The sequence below is a fragment of the Rhinatrema bivittatum genome, chromosome 10 (genome assembly GCF_901001135.1).
Source record: "Rhinatrema bivittatum chromosome 10, aRhiBiv1.1, whole genome shotgun sequence".
Classification (NCBI taxonomy): Eukaryota; Metazoa; Chordata; class Amphibia; order Gymnophiona; family Rhinatrematidae; genus Rhinatrema; species Rhinatrema bivittatum.
This window is the reverse complement of record NC_042624.1, coordinates 77739857-77764795: the sequence shown is the minus strand read 5'-3', so window position 1 is coordinate 77764795 and position 24939 is coordinate 77739857. Positions and strand designations below refer to the sequence as shown.

The window sequence follows — 24939 nt, the reverse complement described above, 5'->3', positions numbered from 1 at the left end:
ACGCAATGTTTCAATGTAATGCCTTATCCACGACTGTTCTGTTGTATTGTAAACCGGTATGATTTGTATATTATACAGGAATGTCAGTATATAAGAATTCAAAATAAATAAATAAATAAATTTAAGTATCAGCAAATATATGCAGTGAAGAGATTTCCACCTTGAGCCCTGGAGGTTCAGCCTCCACCTCCAGTCGAAGAATCCATGCATGGGGTGGCTTGAGATTGTCCCAGGGCTAAATACTCACACTGAGTGTTACCCCCTATATATTTCAGACAATACTCTGAAACAGGGCTATATGCATGTACTTCTAAACACTGCTGAAGATAACCTGGATTAAATAACTAAATAATGAAATTAGTGGAACAGTTTTGCACAAGAGAAGGAATGTGTATTTGTTTTTAACAGGCTTTGCATGAGAGACGCAAGCAGTTTGTGTGGAGCCAGCTCAAGGCCTAGCGTAACAAGATAATGGTACTTTTACATCATTAGTTTAGGTAAAGGTTTAGTCCAAATAAGGAAGTCATCCCAAAACAAAAAACAGACACTGTTAGCAAAATCTGTATATAAGAATGTAATGTGTAACCTGAAAACTGAGAAGGCTTTAATGCATCACTGTTAAGAAGCTACAAGTCACTCCCAGGAAACGCTGTATCTTTCCTGTATTCTTCTTCTGGCTTTCCTTTGCTTTTCTATAATAAATAGTATTATTGAGAAATATAAAGACTGAGTGTTTTCTATAACAAACCAACCTGTGCAGCGAAACCTCTGAGTGCCATAAGCCTCAGTTAGTAAATTGGGAACTTCTTGTGAGGTAAGAAAGGTAACAACTAGTAAAGTCCCTGCCCTGCTGGTAAGGCAGGTAATAACTAAATAGTCCGAGAAAGCCACCCTTGGGACTATAAACATATTAGAGCATGTGACTCATTGTTTGGTGGCTATTGAACTTGCTGCTGAATGACAGCTGACATCACTGGGGTAAGTTTCAGTTTTGTTTTATTATGCACTCTACTTATTAGTTTAGTGATTTATCTTTTGCATTTCTTACTTAAAATAATACAGTTTTGTTCAGAGAGATCTGCCCCCATCCCGGCAGTGGCACAATCGCCCACACCGGTTGCACAAATGATTAATTGCTATGAAAAGCAGGCTAATACATTCCGGCCCCAAGATATCCCCTCTCTCCTTATAGCAGATGATCACGTTACAGCATCTGAGATAGCCCAGGAGTAACAGCATAGTGCTACCACAACTCCTGCTGTTCCTTACGAGACCCCCTATAGAAAACCACCTCGAGGCTTTAGCCAACGTGGAGGGGAGCGATGGAACCCCATCCCCGTTTGGATATCACCTCAGAAGAGAAACCCCGAATTGATTTGCTGGCGCTGTGGAAAACAAGGACACGTTTCCCGTGAGTGTCATAAGCGGACAAGTAAGATATTTTTAAAACCCTGGGGATGCAAAGAGAGGAACACTTTTTCTCCCGCCAAGAGCCCTTAATAGATTTAGAGGGTTTTTTTCCTTCGTAGCTGCAGGAGCAGTTATGCTAGCCCATACCCCATCCTTAGGAATTCAATTATCTTAGTAGTGAAAAAAAAGAAAAAACTAGAAGCACAGAGCAGGCAATTTGTGTAGCGTTAAAGCGTGAAGCAAACGTAAAGCTTTTATTAATGACGCGATTCAACAATTGAGATGCTTATCTTATATGCAGGTGTAATCGGTCCTTTATTTTCATTTACCTTTTGCTGAATTCTTGTTTCATTACTGACTGTTAGCTTTAAGTTGGTAAATTGTTTTTCCTAAAGCATTCTACATTTAAATTTATTATATCACAAGGTACAGGAAAGTTACAAGCAGTACTAAGTATCAGTTTTTTCTTCCCAAAAGTTCTCCCTTCCCCTTACGAAAGGCAATTAAGGGTTAACAGAAAAGATTAGCAGCAGAGAGATTGAGAGGGAGGGCTAGTAAACGGAGGAGAGAACTCCATTCAATTAATTAATTCTTTAAGTTTAGAAACAGATTCATGAAGAATTTAAAGATATTAAGAATAGCAGCCTTAATTTAGCAAGAAAGTTTAATTTCATTTACAGTGAATAAAAATCTGTGTCTTGCCAGTACAGGAAGTGTGGAGTTGGAAAGGTTTTGGTTTTTTTTTTAAAGAAGTTTTGTTTGTTTAAATAGAGCGTCATTATTGGAAGTTGTTTAAAAGGTGTGCGTATGTGAATAAGACAGAATTGTGAATGTGAATTATGGGAGAAAAGAAAAGAACTGAGATTTTTTTGAAATTATAGAGAGACTTTGAAAAAGTTACGATTCCTATTCCTTGGCAAGCAATCACTGGTAGGGGTTGGTATATCTAAAGCAACTCCCCCCCCCCCCCCCCAGGCCTTTTTCTTGCAAATCCGAATTTATTTTATTAAATTGTATAGTAGAATTTATTCTCCAAGGTTAAAAACTAAAACTGGTATTATTCCATAGAGCAACTTGCGGCAGCGCCTCCTAGAGGCATAACAATAGAAATAAAGAATAAAAATTTAACTTTAATCATTACTTTAATTTTTTGCTGTATGCCAGATTTTAATAATTTTCCAGAATGACAGCCTTCCTGCCATGAGATATGTGAAGATGAAAAGTTTCCAGTTTATTTTCTTTTTTAAACAGAATTCTGATTTTTGTTTTACACTGGATCGATCCAAACATTTTCCAAACACTTTTTGGTTTAATTTTTTAGCTCAAAAATGTGTTCATTGTTTGTCTTCTGTCTTTTGTGTTATGTGTATGTCCTAGCACCTGAAGAATGCTGTGAGTGAAATATGTTTTTATGTAAATGTCTGGATACTTAAGTTGTTTGTGGTTCTGATTATTCATTGTTATCTAATAATAAAGTGGGAAACATTATATAGATTAGTAATAGTAGAGTTATAGCCATGATGAAATCTTCTCATTGATTAATTTGAATCTCTCATATTAGGGTTTTTTTGATCCATAAAACACACATCTCACTTAAAGAATTAAGAAACTATGCTTCGATGTCAAAGAAATGCATCATACTGAAAGAACTGAATATGCCATTGATTTTCAGAAATCATCCCATCAAGCCTTTTCCATGCCTTTGCCACAGAAATCATGCCTTTACCACAGAGGGCATCCTGCACCTATTATATGAACTGTGGCTATTTTTTGCCTGATTTTCTCTTTGTGTTTGTTTTGCTCTAGATGTGTTTCCCTTGCTTAGATGAGAATGTATTATCCCTTTGCTCCAAGATTGCAATCAGTATTATCCTTTATTAGATGCACTTAGTTATGGTTACCTTTTGCTCAACCCGCAGTAGCTGCTGGAATTAGGAATGGCTACTAGAGGATTGCAATCAGTAGTGCATGTAGTGAAAGCTTTGCAACAAACTGTTGACTTACTATTGTTTCTATGTATAACTGACATGGCTTAGATTATATGCTTTGGACATCCTTTGTCTAAAAAAGTGTGCTGAGGTCTATGATCTTGTTCATCTGATCCGCTTTTCAAGCTGTCAGAAATGATCCGCTTTCTTTTCAAGCTGTCAGAAATGATACTTTTCCACAATTATTTTGCTTTTGAACAAAGTTATTACCTACAAACACACAGAGTGGCAATGGGGTCCCCAGTGGCCCCAGATGTGGCAAACCTCTTCGATGCTAAATTTGAAGAATCCACAGTGTATACTTCATTTTATGGACAGATTTTACAGTGGTCGAGGTACATCGACGATATTTTTTTCATATGGTTAGGCACGGAAGCTTCACTCATAGCATTCCATCAATGGCTTAATCAGTCTCACCCAAACCTTAAATTCACCCTTACTTACCATCATGATACCATATCATATTTGGATATCAGAATTTTCAGGCGAGGATCCACCTTGCAAACCACTTTATTCAGGAAGGCAACTGACAGAAACAATCTTCTCCGTTTCGATAGCCACCATCCTAGGAAGTTTAAAGAAGGACTACCAGTGGGGCAGTTCTTCCGTATTAAATGATTATGTTTAGAAGAAGATGAATTTCACAAGCAAGCACGTATTCTTTCCACACGTTTTGCAGCTCGAGGTTACCCTAAACAAGCCATCAACCATGCATACAAAAGAGCAATATTTTCAGACAGAGAATCCCTATTGCAATATAAAAACAAGCCTGATAATATGGATCTAGTATGTGTCCTACAACACACTCAATTTACGCCACAAATCAAAAAAATCTTAAAGTACTGGCATGTTTTAAGTCCACATCCAGTCTTTAACCAAGTCCCCATGTTCGTATATTCTAGGGGCAGAACATTAGACAGCATGTCGTCAGGGCAGCTACTCGAGAACCAACAGTCTCAGTAACCACAGGTCAGACACCCTGTGGTAGATGTATTTTCTGCCCCCAAGCACATCAAGGCACCACGTGGTGCCATCCTAAGTCAGGATACACAGTCAAAATCAATTGTGATGTGGATTGTAACACGGACTCTGTCATTTATGCTTTACAATGCCCATGTCCAAAGGTTTATATTGGCAGGACTAAGAGAAAGATCAGAATTCGCTTGACAGAACATAAAAGCAGAATCAACAACAAAGATCATAAAGCACCAATTGTGCAGCATTGTATTGACTGTGGCCACGTTTTCAACGATCTAAGATGGGCTATTATTGAACATGTCCGCATATCCTGGAGAGGAGGAGACCGGATTAGTATTTTAAATAAGCAAGAAAATGCATGGATTTTTCGTCTCAACACCCTTGAACCAGCCGGACTTAATGACAAGATTGAGTGGCATACACTCATTTAGATACAACAGGATGCCTCAGTGACGTAGCCAGTGACGTCACTAATACCGCCCATATGCCTTTTTTTCCCTTCGAAGGAATCCCTTTAAATATGGCGCCTCCAGCCGGCGTTTTCGTGCCAGTAAAGGAGCCGCAGGAGCAGCCGCTTGGAATGCAGTGAGTTTCTTTTTAGGCCAGATTTAGCATTTTTTTCCGCATTTCAAGACAGAGTTCATTATCATTCCACACACTCACGTTCGGTAGAGTGTCTTAGTATAAGTTAAAAATTATTTTTCAAAAAAGGATTAGGTCATTATATTATCTCTAACATAGATTCTGATAACTATGTTCACAGTGATCTCATTTCAAAATTTAACGAGGGCAAGCAACGCTATCCTCTTTGAGACATTTTTTTCATCATTTCATTTTCAGCAGAGCTCCACAGACCGCTAAATACAGCGGAATAGTCCACATTAAATGAATGAACATTGTCATTACAATACTGCCATTATAGCACGTATGTATCATATTCCATCCTCCGATGTCCACGTTAAGTGAAATTTTTTTCAATAACTGAAAGATGTCTTTATTTATGCTCTCTTTAGAATCCATTTCAGTTCTACAAGTCTCTCTTGAGAATTTTCAGCCCTTGAAGAAGGAGCCAGTCTCCGAAACATCTGGATGTCGGCTGTGCAAGACCGACTACAGAACAGAAGATAAGTGACATTAATGGCTTTATTTCAGATGCCATCAATGCAATAATTTGAAAGTGGACTCATCAGTATTAAGAGCTACTACTGAGGTACCTAATGATTTTGAAGCCTTGTTTCAGGCTCACAGACACGATAGCTGTATCACTTAAACAGCATCGTATGAAGGTACACTCAGACTCCAAACAGACATCCATATAACAGGTCTTTGTTCATTTTGATTTGGTTACATGTTATATTGTTCTGGGTCTTATTTTTAGTGTATTACAAATACAATGGAAGCATTAAGCACCTCTAGGTCTCTATACAAATACTGTCTTTTGCAATAAAAGTTCAGACCCTTCACATTAATTGAAGTTATTCAAAAAGTAGACATAGAAGAAATATTAACAGGTTCTGTGAACAGTAAGTGAATACCCCAACCAAAACAAAAACTTCCCATAACTTGTGCTCCTATAATCCATTAAAAGGTATGGAACAGTTATATTGAAAATGTACCTGTTAACCTACTACAACATCCTGCACCGCAATTAACTTGCATAATGCTTGAATTCCTTCCCTCACATAACCCCCAACCCTTCCCTCCCCATTATCAAAACTGATCTGCTAGCCTTCTCTGCAGATCTTCTCCATCTGGAAGACTAGACTTCAGCGGGTCGATGCATACTCTTTCTCCACCTTCTTTTTCAGCCATCAATGTAGTCTCAAACACAAACTTAACCAATCCATTTAGTGTATTGTGTCACAGCCAAAAAGGTTCAAAAGACTTCACCCATCAGGCTGTAAATACTGGTATATCCAAGCAAAGAATAATGCAAAGAATAACAATAACGAAACCATATTGCAGGGTAGCTTCAATAGAAATTCTTGAACTACATCAATGCAACTATGTGATAATATAAACCCATGGGCAAGCGATATCAGGATCAGTGTAGTAAGCACAACTTCAGGTCAGTTCTTTTGATGAGGCCAATCTACCTGTCTCTGTAACTGGCTGTTACCTTTGCCAACAAGTTGCCACTTCAGAAAAATCTTCTTTAGAATATACTTCCTGGACCAATGTTTATCTCTGTTGGCCAATATATCCTCTGTTTTAGCACTGTGCAGGCCTCTTCAGATGTTCCAATCTTCGTGGATCTCCCATCAATAGTAAATATTAGGCTAAAGGGATATAGCCACCAATATCAGATATTCTCCTTCTTAAAAAAAAAAAAAAAAAAAAAAAGGAACATGCCATACTGGGTCAGACCAAGCCCAGCATCCTGTTTCCAACAGTGGCCAATCCAGGTTACAGGTACCTGGCACGTACCCAAAAACTAAGTCTATCCCATGCTACTGTTGCTAGTTTCTGGCAAATGTGTAAACTGACTTGGGATAAAGCTGCAAATATTGCGATATCCTGCCCTTCCCAGGACCGCATAAGCCGTTTCTGCTCCGCCATTGCATATTTTTCCTTGAGGACATAATCGTGGAAACACAATAACATCTCAATTTATTTTTCAGCCTCTGACCCAGACCCCTGTGTGCTCTATCACTTTTTATTTCCATTTCCACATTAAATTCATTCTCCACTGAAGTGTTAGAGATTGCAGATTTGTATCACTGCTGTACAATAGTTATCCAGTTTTTCAGCAAATCCCCTAAACTGCAAATTACTTCTCACCTAGTTTTCCAAATTGGCAACCTTTTAACAAAGAATGTTCCAATTGCAGGGATTGTGTTTGAGAGACTCGCCCTGAGCATCCAAGCGATTGTCAATCTCGTCAACCCTCCGGCCCATATCCGCTATGTCCTCCCAAATTTCCATTATATTCATTAATTCTTTTTTACTGTCTTAAGTCTTCTTTTATTTCGCAGAACCATTCCCTGAAAATTTCCTGGAATATCTTGGAGATGCATAGGGCTCATTTCCAGGGTTAGGCCTTCCATCTAGTCTACCTCACCACCCTCAGCACAAACCATGCCATCCAATTTGGAATAAGGATTGCCTGAAATAGCTTTCTTCTTGGAGGACATCACAATGATTGCACACACTCACAGATACTTTCTGATCGCCCTAGTATTTGGTAGATTAGGCCCGGTGAAGAGAAGACACTGCAGTTATGCAGCCATCGAACCAGACGACACTTTCTCCAAATTTTCACTTTGAGTACTCCACAAGGCTCCATCGTTAGTTGCATTTTTCAGTGTACACTCACATGCTAGGTGCTTGGGTGTTCAATCATTCTTTTGTTGACAACACTGATCTTTCTTTTTCCCAATCTTTCTCTGTCTCTGCTCAATCATCATACTATGCTGCATCTTCCCAGACTTGCTGCTGTTTCCCAACATTCATTCATAAACCTGAAGTTCTGTCTTTTCTCATTCTGGGCAGATTCATCGTCTCCTTCTATATCATACTGACAAAAGCTGTAGGATCATTCTTAACCTACTCTTTGCTGCCATATTTCTTTTGCTCCTTCCTATAGAATCAATTGTGCAATGTTAAAAAAAAACAAAACAAAAAACCCACACCTCTTTATGATCCTTATCTTTTAGCACGTGTCTTCTTCTCGTTTTAACTATTGCAACAGTCTATTCATTGATCTTCCCGCTTCTACTCTTCATCCACTTCAATGTTTATGGTACATTGCTTCATGTCTAATGTTACCCTCCTTATAATTTCCCATGCCTGCTCTGCATTGGCTCCCTGTCCCTTTCTCCCATCAACTGGCACCTCAGTTTCACAGCCTAAATTATTATTGTATTACTTAATACTTCCCTAACTTAAAGGAAGTAAACAGTAAGTGAACAAACTTATTGCCTCAGACTATAAAAATGGCACTGCTGAGCAGATTTTCCTTAAAAATAAAAAATGAATGAGGATAAACAATGTTCAGAATATTAACAGCTCAAAATAAGGTGCAAAACCTCTTCCCACCACAAGTATTTTTACTTTTGCTGTGTCTATGAATTTTACACACGGATTATAAGCATGTCTGTTAAAGGCAATCTAGGCCATGAAAAAAACAACACAGAGCAGTCTGAGGTTTTATATAAAGCTTTCATGCAAGCACATTAATTAGAATTGTTTTCCCTTATTAAAATAAATATTTAAAATATAAACACACAGCAAGACAGCAATTACCCATCTGACCTATAGTTTCTAGACAGGATTAGTTTACCTCATGACATCATCAAATTTTGTGGGCACTATGTGCAGCACAGCGCAAAATAATGAAGCTAATAGCCTGAAACAGAGAGGAGAGAGAAAACGGGGCTTCCTCCCCTCACCCTGACAGTGTGTCACGGACCTTACTTCTTACGTGCCCGCACTGCCTTTTCTAGGCCAGCTACCTTCAGATACAACAAAAAAAATCTTTCCCCGAGGCAGAGGGACACAATTCCAGTTCAGTAAGATCCTTTTGTAGCCCCTGCTTCCCAACAGAAGATAAACAAAAGTTCAGTCTTACCAGAGGTAGGATATTGATTTTCTGTCAAATATTCAACATTTTACAAAAGATTTGTAATAATGAAGTGCTACCACAACCCCTTAAAGGCCATTCTGGCAAAAAAAAAAAAAAAAAAAGTCAGAGGAGGAATGCCCTCAAGTGCGAAAAACCTGAATCCTCATTGGTTCAAATACAAATGGGAAAGCAAATAAAGTCCCATGTGAGAGGATCTTAAATCATGCACTGCCTTTATAAACAAAAAAAAAAAAAAAAAGGCTGCAAGCATAAGAATTTGTACAGAAACCTAATTACAATATGTAAACTCCAGAAGAACCCAGAATCTAGATCAGTCTTAGATTTGCAATTTGATTAACCCTCATTCCTGGATTGCTCACAAATCATTCCTGTTTGTACCAGCACAATTGAGGCTGTCAGCTGTCTGACTCAAGCCATTTATCTTCAGGATCTTTCAGGCTGGTTCAGTCTCAGGGGATTGGTACCACCTTGCAGCTCTCTTTTTCTGTTCCTTATCTCCCCCAAGTCCCAATTTCTCCTGGTTACTTAACCAACAGGCTGGTACCAAAAAGAGGGCTGCCAGTAGGAATAACACACTAAAAAATCCACAATGTAAACAACATGTAAGTTTTTACGTTCTTCCCCTTTCCCCCTTGCTCAAAGAAAGTTGCAGAAAATTCTGCCTCTACTTGTCTAATCTTCTGTGGCCTCCTTCCAGTGTTTAATCTGTCAACAGTACTTTTCATTGTGTTTTGCTATATTTTTGATCATTTTCCAATACAATTGCACGTCAGATAGTTGCTGGGTTTGAGCAAAGCATGCTGATTCTGGTATGCAGATGACAAGCCTGTGTGCAAGGCTGAAGCATATGTTAAGTTTGGACTGAGTAATTCCTGAGCGATTACAGAGGATTCACATATCACACTGCTGACTCTCTCGGCAAAGTCAATAAATAAACAAAAAGAGCAGTTACTGCTTTTCAGATATGAACAAAGTATAAACTAAAACATTTCTTTATATTGATTTATACTACTAATCCTGTCATCACAAGACTGAATACAGAAATAGTGTAAATGATTACACTGAAGTTAACACATTACAATATTTTCTGAAGTGTTTTACTATGGCTACTTAAAAATGTTTAAATCAAGTTATAGTACAGGAAATTTTTACACTAATTGTGTTTTCTGAATAATCACCTTCTGCAAAAAAAAAAATAAAAATTCAGAATCATAAACTGGCCAGAAGCCAAAGCACATTTGTTAACTTGCTCTTTTGTCATCATGGGTACAGCCAGTCCTACAAAGTTACACTGGCTTTAACGTACTAGCAATCAGAAGAAGAGTCTGAAAATCCTATTCCTAACAATTTGATTACAAAATTAAAAGCATACCAATTTACTGTTTTTAAGCGTTAACTACAAACAAAATCAAAGAATGAACGCACACCAAAATATTGGCAAACTGACCCATCCGATTCCAGCTAACCATTACCAAGAAGCATGAGATTGGCCACTGAATGGGGCTAAGCTATTTATTCTGATCACTTAACACAAAGCTTTACAAACAGATGTCATATACTTTGAAACCAAAAGTAAATATTATGGAACCAGGAACCCTAATTTAGAAAAAGCTTGTGTTTGGTCTGGATAAGGTCCACATGATTACAAGTCTGCCTCATTCATGGTTTTGTGTGGGCTGCTTTTCGGCTCAGCTCTTGAATACTTTAGTCTTTACTTTTGTTTGAAAAATCTCACTCCATAGCTGGTAAGTAGTTGGCCCCCTTCGGTCTGTTTATGCCTTCTCTTCCTATTTCAACAGAGAAGTGCCTCAGTCTCACCTCCAGGCACAGATCTTGGCGGAGAATGTCTGCCTGGACAGTGATCTATGTATTGAAAAGAAGATGGTGGATGTACTTCCTGGACAAAGCTCCAGCAAATGATTCAGAAAATTGATTTATTTTTGTTTTTTTTATTTTATTTTTTTTTTTTTAAGAGATGTGCATCCAAGGAAAATGTTACAAAACAAGTCCAGCAGGTAGCGTATTAAAGCGACAGCACAAGACGCAATGCAACGTTTGCCTGCTGAACCACAAATCTGGGACCTATAACAATGCCACTTTTCCCAAGTGAACGTAGATGAAAGCTTAGATAATAAACATGGCAGAAACATAACGCCGTGAAGAAAGGAAGAGAGAAGATAAAAAGTGCTGCCGGGCTCCTTACCCATGGCTGCTGCTGGAGCTCCCTGATGGTACGCTGAGCTTGCTCCAGTTTACTGCCAGCCTCCTCACTCTGCTGTTTGATGCTGGCCAGTTCCCGTTTTATCAGGTAGTTTTCCTCAGCCTCCTGGGCCCTTGTCACTTGTCCCTTTGGACATAATTTTTTTTTTTAAGCAACTGAAGACAAATGCAAGGAATATTGCCTTTGTAATCGTTATCAAATTTACTTTGCCATCTTCAAAATCATCCCAAGGACCGCAGGACCAGATGACAATTGTTTTAAAAAAAGTGATCCTTAATAGCGTTCAGGAGAGCTCTATTAGTTATTCAGCGAAAAAATGAATTACTTCCCAACTTTAAAAAAAAAAAAAAAAAAATGCAAGCACAATGTTGTATATGGTTTTGCATTCAATATAGGTTTAGTACATGCAGAAGACTTAGTTATACATGCACAGTTCTGTTAGGGATTCAATTATTCCATTTAGGGAAATTTGTTAAAAACAATTTGGCAACAGAATCCGTTGATGAATTCGTTGTATTAAGTGACTTTTCAGTAATGTTAGCAATAAATTAGATTGCAAACAACGTGCAGTTTGTAAGTTTTATCTATTAATATCTACTAGTATGTAGGCAGCTGTATTAAAAATGATAGCACTGTTTCATGTTCATTTTAAAATTTAGACATATGAAGAATGCATGTTTCTACATGCATCAAAAAACAGGATTCTCTGTTTTTGTTTTGTTTTTTTGTCATAGGGGAAAATAATTAAAGACTATACCTGTATCAATCTATCTGCCAAGGAAGCACTTTCCTAGGGAAAAATTCAGACAGGAATATAAGGGAAACAAAGATATATAAAAAATAAAAAAATAAAAAGTTGACAGAGAGAAAAATAAATATACCATGCACTAATTTTACTTCCTTTAAAAATTCAAGAATTTATGATTATGTTCATATCCACTTAAACAATAAAATATTTACAGTTTTGAGAATTGACTTATCTGTGAACACTTGTCTGATTTGGGGGGGGGGGGTTGGTTTACCTTTATTAATCCGATAACTGGATTGTGGAAAATTCCAATATTCATACACAAGACGTATGTCCCATACAGATCTTTTTTCTTAATAAAAAAAAAAAAAGCAGGGGAGGAGGAGGAAGAATCCCCTCCACCCCAAAAATTATCACCCTAGAATCAATTTCCATTTTGGAGGCAGGAGGTTATCATCTGCCGCCATCTTTAAAAGAAAAATGTGTTACATATTTGAGACATTGCCTCCAAAACTATGAAGGAGGCAGAATATGAGCAGATAGCTCAGAAGTCATCTGCATACTAGCAAATTCCCAAACAAATAGAGCAAAGAAATAGTTAATTGATTCAAGATATCAAAAACAAAATAAATGCAGTTTTTCTGAAACTCTAGAGCCAAGATTACACAGGAATGCTCTGTTTTACCCTAAGAATTCCTGCAACACTACCATCTGTCTTGTTAAAGGAAAGGAAAACAAACATTTGCTCAAAGTTTACTCCAAAAAATAGTTTGTTCTTTTAAGATTTAAATCTCAAAAGCTACAAGGCAGTTCACCTAGTCAAGCAAATCAAAAGGGTGCCCTAGATATTTCGTACAATTAGTTACTGGAATATTTTTACATTCCACAGACCAAGTAGTGTCTGCATTGTACAGGTTTCTTACAGTAAGCAATGTGCTCCCATGTACAAACTGCTGCTTCAAAGACAAAAAGGCACAGTGAAGTTAAGAAGTTTACCAAGCAATTAAACTAAAATAAAAACTACAGCAAAGACATTGTTACCTGCTACCAATACAAGCTCATAAATAAGTGTATAGCACCTTGTAAAACTTATTGTAAAAGGAAGGAGTAGCCCAGTGGTTAGAGCAGCGGGCTATGAACCAGGGAAGCCAGGGGTCAAATCCCATTGCCGCTCCTTGTGACCTTGGGCAAGTCACTTCATCCTACATTGCCTCAGGTACAAACAGATTGTGAGCCCGCTGGGGAGAGGAAAACACCTACAGTACCTAAATGTAATCCGCTTTGAAGCGCTGAAAGGCAGAGTATAAAATCAAATAAATTACACACTAGAGCATTTTTCACATACTGTCTACTCTAAAATATACAAATCAAAATGTATTAAAGTAGGAGTGTTTCACTGATCTTGCATAAGTGTAGAGTATCTTGTGTAGAACACAGAAATATTCCAAAAGCAATTAAGAATAAAAACAAAAAAACACAAAAAAAAAAATTCTTCATTGCACAAGTCTTCACACCCTTGGTCATAGCAAGCCCAAATTAGTCCAGGCTCAAAAAGTTGCCTTAACAAGGCCCATTAAAAATTAGAGCCCACCAGTGTCCAATCACAGTAGCTAAGCTAATTCGAAGCCTCCTGGTTGAAGAATCAAGCTTTTTCTGATGTATGAAGTAAATATGAAGCAAAAAAGTCAAAACATGCTAAATGAGGAACTGCTGAAAAAACTTCATGATATTATTCAAAGATACAGAACGAGGGAAAGCTACAAGAAAATTTCAATGTGTTTCAACATTCCTTGGAGCAGTGTCAGGTCCATCAATGTAAAGTAAAACAGTTTAGCACCACCAAGATGCAGCCATGATCAGTGGCCATTTTTAAAGAAAGTGCTGTGGAAGGTCATTATAAGGCCTAAAATTACTTTAAAGAACTAGAGGTCGCTGTCTGAGATGGAGGAAAAATGTTGACTGTTCAACAATTTCACCACAAACACTGGCTGTATGGGAAGGTGGCAAAAAGGAAGCAACCCCTGAAGAAAAGCCATATGTGCTGCATAGTGTTTGCAAAAAAATACTTAGTGGACACTGCATGCATGAGGGAGAAGGTTATGTGATCTGATAAGACCAAAATAGAACTTTTGGGTGTCAATGCTAAGAGATACGTGACACAGACACACACACACACCATCCTATTAACACCATTTGTACAGTAAAGCATGGTGGTGGGAGCATGCTGTGGGGATGCTTTGCAGAAGCAGGGATAAGAAGCGAAGATAGAGAGAAAGATGGATTGTACAGGCAGATCCTGGAAGAAAACCTGTTCCAGTCTGCTGGAGATCTGGGACTAAGAAGCAGATTCATCCTTCAGCAGGAAAAATGATCTTAAGCACAAAGCAAATGCAACAATGGAGTGGCTCAGCAAGAAGAAAGTGAAAGTCCTATAGTGGCCCCAGTCAAAGCCCAGAACAGAATCCAATAGAAAATCTGTGGTAAGACTCGAACACTGCAGTCCACAGACAATCCACTGCCACCATGCATGAACTTGAGCTCTTCTGTCAAAAACCACATCATCCTGGCTGGGCAAAGTTGGTAGATACCTATCCCTAAATGACTTATGGCTATTATTGCTGCAAAAACGGGGCTTCCACCATGCACTTAGTCAAGAAGTGTGAAGCAATCAAGACTTTTTGTATTTTTTATTCTTAGTTTTGGAATACTTCTAAAATTCTTTCATAGTAAGAAAGAGAGAGTATGTTATGCAGATCAGTGAAACATTCTTATTTTAATGCATTTTGATTTGTTTTTTGACAGCAGAATGTGAAAAGTGTACAAGTGTGTGAAGACTTTTACAAGGCACTGTATTTATGAATTAATTGGTATATAGCAGCACACAAACTTCAGAGGATCAAAAAAATCTTTATATAGGCAAAAAAAAATGCATTCAAATATCTTGAATCTGTACTGAAAATCCTTGAATCTATAAACAATTTTCATGGAAACATCCAAACTGCTTTTCAAAATACCTTGGTACAAAAAAAAAAAAACAACCCAACTTCAGTCCTGACATGCAAATTTAAGATATTTGTAGGTTTTAAAATTACAAATCATGTTAATGACTTAATACTCAAATTGGTCATTTAAAAAGATTCATTGGTGTCTTCTGGATTTTTATTTTATTTATTTTTAAGTATCTACATATGTGTGCATAAAGCTGGCATATGAACAGCTCCCCCCTCAGATGGCATATATTTAACATTATACAATCCAAGAAGGAGTGCAGGAAGCAATATAGGTCCAATACTTTCTCCAAAATGTATTTATTTTAATTTTTAAATGTTCAAGGAAGCCACTCCAACTTTCAAAACATATACAAGTAATTGACTGCTTCAGGGTCCCCCGACACGGACCCCGTGTTTCGCCCGAAGGCTGCGTCGGGAGGGACAGTCTGTAATGTTAACGAAGCTTAAAGACAGCTGAGGAATTCATACAGCTTAAGCGGCCCTCCTCGCCGCTTAAGCTTATGAATTCGCTTAAGCTTAAGCTGTATGAATTCCTCAGCTGTATGAATTCGCTTAAGCTGTATGAATTAAGCTGTATGAATGAGCGCATGGTTCATAAGAACCATGTGCTCCAACTTTTAGGAAAAGACTAAAAACTTGGCTTTTTAAAAAAGCTTTCCCAGATCTGGATTAAATTCCCCACTCATCATCAACATAAACACAAAAGTTAGGAACTGTAAAAAAAAAAAAAAAAAAATCCCACTAACTTCACACGCAGTCACAGCAACATTTTATTATACTTCACAACAATATCTTATCTAATCATTTTGCTACACATCTATATTTTATATTTTATAATATTATACATATTTATTAATTGATACAGCTGGTTAAAATGCTAATAGTCGTTCTACAATTCCTCCCCTTTCATATCCAAGTTATTTTTCCATGTTTTTTGTAACTTTCTCACATCCAAAATATTGTTATAATATTTAAGTTTCATACTATATTTGTTCTTGTATTGGGAAATGTTCTTTACTTTGTTACTCTCTGCCTTTACTCACATTGTTAATTGTAAACCGGGTTGATGTGATTCCTATCATGAAACTCGGTATAATAAAAATAATAAATAAATAAAATAAATAAATAAGTAATTAGTCACAGTAAGTTAGAACATAAATAAGTTACAAGAATGAGAGAGACCTCTTCCATTCCATTTAGATCTTTGAACACGAGCACAGTGAGAAGGATCCAAGCCCCACGAAGTGTTGATATACTCACTTTTTCCAGTGTTTCAATGCGCTGTTTTAAAAGCCTGGTTTCTGTGCGTAACCTCTGTAAGAGAAAGAGGCAAAGAAGTATTTTTCCACTTGCACTTCCATTTTTTTTTCTTTTGCACCCAGCAGATTACATAAGTAGATAAGATTTGCCATACTGGGTCAGACCAAAGGTCCATCAAGCCCAGCATCCTGTTTCCAACAGTGGCCAACCCAGGTCACAAAGACCTTTTGGGATCCTGCCAGGTAAATAGATCCTATGCTGCTTATCCCAGGGATAAGAAGTGGATTTCTACAACACCACCTTAATAATGGGTTATGGACTTTTCCTCCAGGAACTTGTCCAAACCTTTTTGTCTAATGGACTTCTATTCAGATGGAAAAAGGGCTGGGTTCTGATGCCATAAGCTTTCATTTGTACAGTGTCTTGTAAAAGGGAAAAAAAAAAAAAAAAGTCTTCACACTTTTTTTTTAATTCTGCTTTAAAAAAAAAAATCATATTATGATCAAAAACTTTCTTTCACAAACACACTATTTTCATGCAATGGGAAAACCACTCATTTTAGCCCATGACTGCTAAGAAAGGGAAAATCTTAAATAGCACAATATGGTGATCTTTTTTTTAATTTTGATCCTGGTACTTAACGTGCCTCTTCTATACTGCCGTCACTGGTCAAAAACCCTTTCAACACAGGCTCTTCGTCTTGAACTTCCCACTTTTTAAAAAGCACCTTTTTAATTTTCAATTTTCTTGAAAAAGTTTTTGCAGTCAAACTTGCTAAACTAGCTAAACCAGTCATCTCATTTTTTCATGAAAATGTTGTACTTATCTCTATGTAAATAATTAAGTGGAGAAGAGTGGCATATTCACTGGTAATAGACCATGTATCAATGGTATAGTGCTTCGAGTTCTAGGATCTAATCAAAACATCAGTGAGGATGTTGGTAAAGCATTTCTGGATTTTTATTCAAAGCCTGCAGTAAATTTCGGTCCCTCGACACGGACCATGTTTTGCCACATGGACTGCGTTGGGTGGGACCTAAGCCCAGAATTTGAACTATTTATACTGCATCAAGGAATTCTTCATAAAATCAGGAGCTCAGACAAACCCAGCAAAAATCTGCACAACAGTTTAGGAGCTCCACGGCATCAACAGATTTGAGTACGAGGAAGCACTCAGCAGTGAGAAAATCTGTTGACACCATGGCGCTTCTAAATTGTTGTGCAGGTTTTCACCGGGTTTGTCCGTGCTCCAGTTATTAAATTAAAACGGACAATGCATTATCCAGAGCCAAGCCATACTACAGGACTTGGTTTCCTGTGATTTAGAAAGACTGCTGCAAGGGCAGTTTTAAATGTTTTGACCTGACCAGCATTTCCTCTGCATGTGTTTGAAGCGGCTCTCATTGAAGAATTCCTTGACACAGAATAAATAGCTCAAATTCTGGGCTTATTTGAACTAGGTTCCACCCGACGCAGTCCATGTGGCAAAACACAGTCCGTGTCAGGGGACCGAAATTTATGGCAAGCTTTGAATAAAAATCCAGAAATGCTTTACCAACATCCCCACTGATCTTTTGATTTGATCATCTCTACAAGGATCCTAGAACTCGTAGTGCTATACCATTGATACATGTACTTATCTCTATACCATCTTTATGCAGACAAAGTCATGTTTCGCTCTCTTCCATGCTGCTTCAGGGCATATATTTACAAAAAATGTTGAGAAAGCACTTAAGCACAGTCCATTTCCTAGCTTAAATGCAACAGCTACGACACATGCTACATTTATGTGCACAAATACTTTTGAAAATTACACCTTTGGGGGAGGAGTTAAGATGGCCACTGCTGTAGGACGCTGAGTCGAGCTGCTCTGCACTCCAATACTCTTAAGTTTTTCTTTTCTTGTTGAATTTGTTGAAAATGCCTCACAAGAGGAAGGGTAAGGGTAGAGTCTTTCCTCCTGACCTACCTGGCCAGTCAGGGCAGCGAGTTATAACAGACCTTGGTGCTCAGTCGGGGGTGCCAAACGCCGCTGCGGATATCTCGAAAGGAGAGGGAATCTCGCTAGGCGAAATTACTCTGAGCCCCCACGATCCCCGTGCGCTGCTGTGTAGCTCTCCACTCGCTGATGCTGGTGGGACTGCGTTTGTCGACCCAAGTTTGGCCGGGCGAACTCAGAGTGGAGGAACCACCAGCAATACAGGAGCAGGGACAGGAGTGTTTGCCCTGCCGAACCCAGGGTTTGGGCGAGAGACTCCGGAGAAGGGAAACCTAGGGACGGATGTTGAATTGCCAGGAACATCGGGCGTGAGGCCCCGACGGGAGGAGGTAGGAACTGACACTTTTGCCCTGGGAGTTTAAAAAGCCAGCGGAAATTACATTAGAGTCACTTTGGGACCTAATGATGGTTAATGCCCGGACCCTCAGAGAACAGTCTCAGCAGATGGGGAGTATTGATAAAAGAATGGATGCGGTGGAAAAAGAACAGAAGGATAAACTTTATGAGCAAGCTGTGGTTATTCAAGATATTTCAGATAAAATCAAACAGGTTCAAGATTTAAACACCTCTCTTATGAAGGATCGAATAATATCTCAGAGAAGAATCGAATAGATTGAAAATCACCTGCGACGTATGAATATAAGAGTGGTGAATTTCCCAAGAGTAATGGGAGAACTTGCAATGGTGACTTTTAAAAGATACTTAGCTGAGACTGTAAAGATCCCTGTAGAATCTCAACCTTCTTTAAAGAAAGTATTATTTTTGCCTACAAGAAGAGATTCTTCTCAATTGCCTCATGAGGATAACAGGGTTGATTTAGCAAACTTAACTGAGTATCTAGAAAATTAAAATATGGAAGTGATAGAAAGGGCAGTTCTCTGTTTCTTTTTTCACGGAACCAGAAAGAACACAGATAATGAAAGCATATTTTCAAAACATTAATACTCCCTTTATGAGAGCCTTGGTTAGGGTCTATCCAGACCTGTCTAGGGCTACCCAACAGCGGAGGAAAATGTTTATTACCATGCGCCCCAAGGTTTTGGCTAAGGGGGCAAGTTTCCTTTTAAGACTTCCATGTAAATGTGTTATAAAGTATGCGGGTAATACCTATATATTCTTTATGCCTGAGCAACTGAGACAGTTCCTGGAGAGAGGGACATAACCTATAGTTAAGGGGATATATTGTAAATGGAGGCCTAAACAGAGCAAAAGGGTATATGATTTCCTGTGTTTCTCCTTTCTCTCCCCCCCCCCCCCCCCCATTTACCAACGAAAACACAGTTGAAAGTTTAAAAATTAATGCATGTGTATGTATTGGTTAATTACATATGGATGTGGATACATTTCCTGATAATTGTTTCTGTATTCCTTACAAGTTTTTCTTGTTATAATTTTGAAAATAAAATATAAATTAAAAAAAAAAATTTACACCCTTAGCTTTATAGTTTATATAGTCTCACAACTGCATTGTAGAAGACAAACAGGGTTTATCAATTCATTGTTTAGGTCTATATCTATTTGCCAGTGAGAGGGATAAGACAAAGAAGATACTTTTAAAGGGATTTTTTAATGCATTTTCAAATTTTAAATGTGCTGCTTAATATGATAAAAAACAGTAGGATGGTCTAAGCACCCTGAGTTTTCTCAGATAGGAGACCTATTATGTAACCTCCAAGTCTTTACTCTCCCCATACAAATTTATTAAACAGAAGCTTGTGAATCTTTCAGATAGTTTGAGGGAGCATGGAACATATTCAATATTCTAAGTAGAATGTTCATTTTAATGCTGTAAAACCGTCCAATCCACAAAATATTTTGGGAGTTTCACATCATTACATCTCAAACTCAATGAGCAACTGAGGGAAATTGGCAGTGAAAACAGAAGAGGATAAATTAGTTATTTTGACCCCTAGATACTATATTGATTTAGTGGTCCATTTAAATGGAAATCTGTTCTTTAGTAGTTGCAGAATAGCCACAGGGAGATGTATGCTCAATGCCTCTGTTTTGTTAAAGTTTATTATAAACCCAGACACCACTAATTCGCTTCAAACAGCTTGGAAGAGTGGTAATTGGTCTGGACAGCATAAGTACAACATCAGCTGTAAAAAGCCATGCTTTGAATTCTACTTTTACTATCATGGCTTAATCTCAGCTGTCTGCAAAAGACTTGATGCATGGCCAATGTCTGGGGTGTGCAACCTGTGTGACTGCACAGGGCGCCATGCACAAAGAAGGTGCCACCATATCAGCACCCCTTTCCCTTGACATCCTTCCACATCATGTGGGCAGGGGGTAAGAGAGAAAGAGGAATATTGTGCTGGAGACACCATGACTACCAAAAGGAGGACATGCTGAGCCAAAGTTGTTACTGCTAAAGGGAAGGGAGGGTAACCCAATTTCAGTTTTTGCACAGGGTGCCAGCTGGCCTAAAGCTGGCCCCGGCTTAATGATCAGTGCAGAGAGCAAAAGGAGATAATATTTGCTGTACAACACCACAGTAGTCAAGTAATCACAGACAAATTAGTTTTAAATCAGATTCCTTTATAAATATAAGTAATTACTCTCCTAGACAAATGTGGATATTTATTGAATTAAAACACTATCTGCAAATGAAACATTTCAGTTTATACAATGCAGTCCTTTGTTTTAAAGCTACATTTAACACAAACACTGATCTGCAAAAAAACATTAGCATGCTGTACTATAAGAAGCAAATAAACTGTAAAATGGTGTGTCTGAGGCATTAATTATGTGAACGCTTTAAAAATCTAGGTTTCATGGTCAAAGTCTTTACTACAATAGTGTAAAAAGGCTGCAAAGAAGCAAGTGAAACTGTATAAGAACAGAAGTGCCATGTTGGGTCTTGACAGTGGGCAATCCAGTCCAAATGGGGTGATTATTTCCAGTTGCTCACTGCTAGCCTGTCTGATAACTGAGGACCTGTCCACCAGAAATTTCTCCAAATCTTTTCAAACCCTGTTATACTTCTAACTTTGAATAAAAGAAATAAACCACAGAGACGCACCTCTCAAAATCTACTATAAAATCACAGAATGAGGGAAAAAATAAAATGCACAATCTAAAAATTAAAAAATACAAAAATACAAAAACCATACAAAATGACATCCAAAAATCCTAAAAAACACTCTGTATATATGGTGTCTTTTTAATACTGGTTTGAAGATTGGGCATTAAAGCTAAGTATATGGTGGCTAGTTCTGCTTAGAAATTCACTTGTTGCCTTGGTTTTTTTTTATGACATTTATTTAATTTTTAACAAATATGATACAGTTTTATTTTTGGAACAAAGTGGTCATGAAAATTTCTATTTTGAAAATATATGAAAAAATGAGATTTGCAGTAGATGGTTTGAATTGATGGTGTTTACGTCTGATACTTTCTGAAGCCCATTGCAGGTGGGAAACAGTGGATTAAATCTCTCTACACCATAAATATTTTCTCTGATACATATATATATATTTTTATTTTTTTTTTAGGATTTTTGGATGTCATTTTGTATGTTTTTTGAATTTTTAGATAGTCAAGATATTTTATCCTATAAAATAATGCACAATGTATATCAGCACAACCACTTCCACTATTCAAGGAATCAACCATCTTGCAGGTAGTATTACTATGACATAGCCAACTTACTTTAATTTCAATTTGTTCTTCCATTTCTTTAGTTTTTATTGTAGTGTACTCCTTTTCTAACCTAGAAAGAGAGAAAATTTATAGTTTGCTACTGTGTTACAAAATGGGAATAATTTGGGATATACCATCAGGGTTTGCATCCTACAAGAATACCAAGTTTTCCTTCTGAGGAAGTTGCTATTCAATAGGATCCCATATGTCTCACTCATTGTCTGACTTCAGCATGAAGATCATGCCTCTTCCTTATGTACCATGCAGCATGGGTGAAAAGATGGCTATGTCCAATCATAGCATTTCTATCACCACAAAAACAATATCTGTTGTACATCACTGGAGGTCTTTGTAGGTTGTGATTAAAGGATCAACAAAATTAATTTGTAATACATTAGCTTTCAAACCAACGATCCTGTCTTCAGATGTGCAAATACCATAGCCTATAAAGGCTCCAATTTTTTGAAAGACCAGTTTATTAGAACAATGCACAACAATTTTATTTCATCTATAGAGTCTCAGCAAATGTTTGCTATTTCATCCTTACAGAGAAACTTGCAAGACATCCGAAGAGACCTATGCCATTATGCAAACATATACCAGTGCGCACCATGATGTAGCTATCAATTTTTAAAGATACAAAATTTTCATTATAGAGAATTGAGTTTAATATTTTTCATATGCTGGTATTAACTCATACAATGAAGTATACACAGTATACAGTGCATCTGAAAATGAATCAAGATCCCGCTTGAACATAATTCCTTCTGATCCAGTCCCATGCTCCTGTAAGGGTACTTTAAAAAGGTTTTTTATGAAGACAGACTAGTGGTGGTGAAGAAATAGGAAGATAATTACAGCAATGGAGAAAATTACTTACCTGATAATTTAGTTTTCCTTAGTGTAGACAGATGGACTCAGGACCAATGGGTTATGCTCCCCTGCCAGCAGATGGAGACAGAGTCAGATTTCAAAGCTGACCCTAGATACACCCCCTGCAGTGACCTCAGGCTTCAAGTATTCTCTTCAAAAGCCACTGTGGACATACTAGTGAAAAATCTGGTTAAAAAAACATGGTTAAAAAACAGATAACCATAACTGTACTCAACCATACACTGAACCCCAGTAAGAATATATCGTGATCTAGGGCCTGGATGAAGGCATATCCGTAAAGTCTTGGATTAGATATCCACGCCATGAGTGACTCTTTGGCACCATTCTTGGGCAGCCGAGGGCAGGATGTTGAGTCTATATGTCTACACTAAGGAAAACTAAATTATCAGGTAAGTAATTTCTCCATTTCCTAGCGTGTATCCAGATGGACTCAGGACCAATGGAATATACAAAAGCTACTCCCGATCGGTGCAGGAGGCTGCCCACAGTCCAGTTAACACTGCCCTTGCAAAGACTGCGTCCTCTTGGGCCTGTATGTCCAGGCGATAGAACTTGGAGAAGGCGTGCAAGGAGGACCACATCACTGCTTGGCAGATATCTGCGAAAGAAAGCAGTCAGCTTCTGTCCATGAGGTTGCCTGAGCCATGGTGGAATGAGCTTTAAGCTGAGAAGGTAATGGCTTTCCTGCCTCCACATAGGCTCCCATGACCACCTCCTTAATCCAGCGAGATATAGTAGCCCATGAAGCTGGTTTGCCCTGCTTCCTTCCACTGTGAAGGACAAACAGGCAGTACCGTCTTTCGAACCAGTTCTGAAACTTCCAGATACTGCACCAAAAGTCTACAGACATTCATACCCAAGTAACAGATTTTTTTTCAAGTCCAAATTAAAAACGTATTGTCTGAGAAAATAAATCTTCAAACAGGAGTACCACAGGGATCAGCACTCTGCAACACTAACATTTACCTGCTTCCTGTGTGCCATCTACTAGTAGACCTGGGAATTATTCACTACATATATGCTGATGACATTCAATTATTACTACCCATTGAAGACAATCAAAAAAACACTAAACCTGGCTAACATGTACCTAGACATCAAACAGTTACTAAACCAAATGGAGCTAGTAATTAATATTAAAAAAAACAGAATTCCTACATCTAGAAAGGAAAAATATGACTGTGATTCAAACTCCAATACAACTTAAAAATAAACAGAAAATAGAACTAGCCGAAAAAAAGTTCGGAACCTCGGTATGATAATTGACACAGAACTCAGCCTCACGTATCACTAAAAGTCAAAGAAGGTTACGCTAAACTTTTGGTTCTCAGGAAACTAAAACCTTTAACACCTACAAACTTTCAAACTATCCTGCAAGCATTAATATTTGCGAGCACCGACTACTGTAACGCCCTTCTCTTAGGATTACCATACACCACATTAAGACCACTCCAAATACTGCAAAACTCTGCCACAAGAATACTTACCAGTAAAAGAAAAGGGGATCATATCACTGAAACTCTAGCTGAATTACACTGGCTGCCCATTGAACACAGATTACAATACAAAACACTATACATAAATTAATTCACGACGAAAAAGCAAAATGGTTGAACACAGCACTACGTGTACATGTCCCACATAGAAACTTAAGATCCGCTAACAAAGCTCTCCTAACCATCCCTTCAGTTAAATCAGCAAGACTGGCCCAGGTCAGAGAGCGGGCGCTATCCTTGGCCGGACCCATATTATGGAACACCATGCCTCTGGAGATTAGACTACAGAGAGATTTTAAACTTTTTAAAAAGAGTAAAAACCTGGCTTTTTAAACAAGCATTTGTTAGAGAAAACAAAGTTTAGGAGAGTAACGAATACAGGCAGCAGAACACCAGCACACAGCACTTAACTCAATATGTGTGTCTTATTTTATTGCACTTTTAACATAAGTAAAAATATACAGTTCAATAGAATTATGCAGAGACAAGAAAAAGGACAATATTTACATCTTTCGTCAACTAGTCTTTATTCTGAAACTATGTTACAGAACTTTAAATGGCACTTTTATAGATAGTATTAGTATACACAACCTCCATAATTTTGTGTGTGCCTTTCTGTAAACCGTTGTGATGGTATAGAAAAGATTTTAAATAAATAAATAAAATGACCATTCCTCCACGTCCTTGAGTTTAGCTAGGGA

At 37.8% G+C, this 24939-nt stretch overlaps 1 protein-coding gene across 9 annotated transcripts in view; it reads right to left on the bottom strand.

Moving 5' to 3' along the window:
• The window catches only part of EVI5 (ecotropic viral integration site 5), a 223156-nt gene that overhangs the window by 124380 nt on the left and 73837 nt on the right, over positions 1-24939 (bottom strand). For 5 of the 9 annotated variants that reach the window (XM_029618087.1, XM_029618089.1, XM_029618094.1 and 2 more), the window contains 4 exons: positions 21858-21918; positions 16202-16255; positions 11940-11972; positions 11165-11308 (listed from right to left, as the gene is read on the bottom strand). In XM_029618087.1, the coding sequence (XP_029473947.1) occupies positions 11165-11308; positions 11940-11972; positions 16202-16255; positions 21858-21918 (292 nt within the window). The remainder of the gene's footprint in view (positions 1-11164; positions 11309-11939; positions 11973-16201; positions 16256-21857; positions 21919-24939) is intronic. The other 4 variants (XM_029618090.1, XM_029618096.1, XM_029618091.1 and 1 more) reach the window with 2 other exon arrangements.